Source organism: Egretta garzetta, unplaced genomic scaffold (genome assembly GCF_000687185.1).
Source record: "Egretta garzetta isolate BGI_Z169 unplaced genomic scaffold, ASM68718v1 scaffold575, whole genome shotgun sequence".
Lineage (NCBI taxonomy): Eukaryota > Metazoa > Chordata > Aves > Pelecaniformes > Ardeidae > Egretta > Egretta garzetta.
In genome coordinates, this window is record NW_009259790.1 from 965,596 (window position 1) to 968,071 (window position 2,476).

At 35.4% G+C, this 2,476-nt stretch overlaps 1 protein-coding gene across 1 annotated transcript in view; it reads right to left on the bottom strand.

The window, feature by feature from the left end:
• Window positions 1–1,992, bottom strand: part of LOC104126975 (RNA polymerase I-specific transcription initiation factor RRN3) — a 4,818-nt gene extending 2,826 nt beyond the window's left edge. Inside the window, exons 1-3 of the mRNA XM_035895081.1 lie at window positions 1,824–1,992; window positions 1,285–1,344; window positions 191–254 (exon numbers count right to left, since the gene is read on the bottom strand). Of these exons, the coding sequence (XP_035750974.1) occupies window positions 191–254; window positions 1,285–1,344; window positions 1,824–1,992 (293 nt within the window). The remainder of the gene's footprint in view (window positions 1–190; window positions 255–1,284; window positions 1,345–1,823) is intronic.
• Window positions 1,993–2,476: the final 484 nt, after the last annotated feature.

Consider the following 2,476-nt stretch of genomic DNA (forward strand, 5'->3'; position numbering starts at 1 on the left):
CTATGGAAATTTCATGATTGGATACATGGTTCCACTCACTACTGAACATTAGGAAAAATCATGCATTGAAACTAAGTATTATACTTCCAATTAAGAGGGAAAAAAACCCACCCGACACCACAATTCATCAGTTCACAAGCTTTAAAACCGCAAGGAAAAGGCATACAAAACCTCAGGATTATATACTTACGAAGGAACGTATCTTGCAACAGTCTGCAATGCTCTATGGCATGTATTAAAGTTTTCAGAAAGGTCTAAAGAAAGACAAAAGTACTCTTACACATTTGGTTACAGAAAACTAAATCAGGAACCAGCAAAACCAGTTTGCATCGACTAAACGTTTTAAATATTCCCAAGGAAACTGCTTTGCCAAAATGTTGCATTTTTGTTGCTTAGTTTTGGGTTTTTGTTTTTTTTTTTAAAGTTGAACTGCCTTAGTACCAAAGTAAGCATGTAAAATAATTCCAAATAAAATTCATGGCATCACAATAAACTCTGAATGTGCTGCCAGCCCCAAGGCCAGGTATTGTTACATGCTCTCATACTGAATGCTGAACTTGGAATCCAAAATTTATCCCACAATACACAAATATTTAGAAGATATGTTAAATCCAAGTCTGTAACTGGATAAAATCTAGGTAAAGATTATGCCTCACTTTCACAAGAGTCAAACAGAGAATTAGGCAGCCATCATAACAGGTGCTTTTTATCCAAATGGTGTCACACGTGAACAGCAGAAGACTAGCTGGGTCATCACAAGCAGAGATGAAATTTATTCCAGCATTCAAGATAAGAAAACATAAAATTCTTGAAAGACATTTATCTATCTGTTTGCCTTATCAACAAACACATTAATTATGCGGCATTTTTGTTACAAGTATCAATTGTATTTGAGCTTACCACAGACAGACACAACACAAGACGACTCAAGAATTCCCCAAATTACCTAGTTTTATTGAGGTAAATAAAATGGAAAACAAACAAGTCCTAACTTTTCTTTGGCTTTGAAACAAGCTAGGACTGGGAACGTTTTCCTATGCATTCGGTCTTATTCCTACAGATACTGCACCAATAGGAATATTTTGAAAGTAACAAGGAGTGACCACACCACTGATTCAAATACAAGAAAGTCTTTGACTTGGGAATTTAAGGATGTACTGTTTCTTAATGTTTTACATTAACTCACCTAAATTAATTTTGTAAAAAAGGAACAACACGCACTGTATACTTCTTTAGTAAAGGTATTAGAGCAGCACATATAAGCCATGCTTCCTTTATACTCACTTTCATCATCATCATCAGAATCTGAAATATCCACATCATCATCTCTGATGGTTATTCGAGCTAGCAAAAAGTGAGATTATTATATCAAAACTGTACAAATCTTACAAGTAACAGTTTCAATGCCAAATCAAACACACTGGACAACAGTCTTTCTCAGGACTAAAGCATCAAAATTATTCACAAGACTTCCTAAAGTAAGCAGAGGCTCATCAAAAAGACTGTTTCATTCACAGAACCAGGAGGTTCTTGAGACTATCGGACATAATCCTGACGACAGCTTTTGGTTTCCAGTAGTAACAACATTATACAGTTCATCCCTTTCCAAGACATCTTCATAAATGAGGTCTGTGTTAGCCACTAGAATATGCCTTCTAAAATCTAGGTACAGAAAACTATCTGTATCACAATTCAACCACTGAAGTTAAGAAAGTAATCAACAGGAAAAAAACCCCAACCCATTAACTGTGTCATGCATTATATTTATACAGAATTTTGATTAGCAAACAAAGAAGATTAAGAGAAAAGGAAAAGTGACTTACGGGGGACAAACTGTGATACAATCATCCGGAGGCATGGCCTAAGATGGACAGTTTGTGCTGACACTAGATTGCCAAGAAAACCCAGGTATTCTTCCACTACCTCTCGGCTTCTTCTCAACCATGGCAGCTTCTGAATGTAAGCAAAGATTGAGATGTCAAAGACAAACATTTTGAGTACTAAACTCTTAATCTTCCCTTCCAACAAACAGAGATTTACCAGCAAAAGGCTGACCAGTTGTTCAAGCTCTTTGGTCAAATATGCAACAGAAGCTCGAAATTCATGCAGCCAATTAATGATCTGGGCATCCTTAAAATAAGCAGAAAAAAATAGGTAACTATTCCAATAAACAGTATTACCTATTACCAGAAAATAACAAAATCCTTAAAATAAAAAGTCAGAGATTAAAATTGTAAATAGAAATGATTTTCACATCAATATGCAAGGAATTCCTTTAAGTTTGTGTCCTCACCAATGAAAAGTTCTTGAATGCACAAATAAATGCATACCAACTCCTAAACCAAGAGCCCGCCTAGAAGGCTTAAGCTACAGACTCAGCAAGGCATGCAAACCTCACTCACACAGAACATATTTAAAAGAAATGGCATTAAATCTTAATTTTATTTTCTTTTTGCTCCTGCTTAAGCAGAAAAAT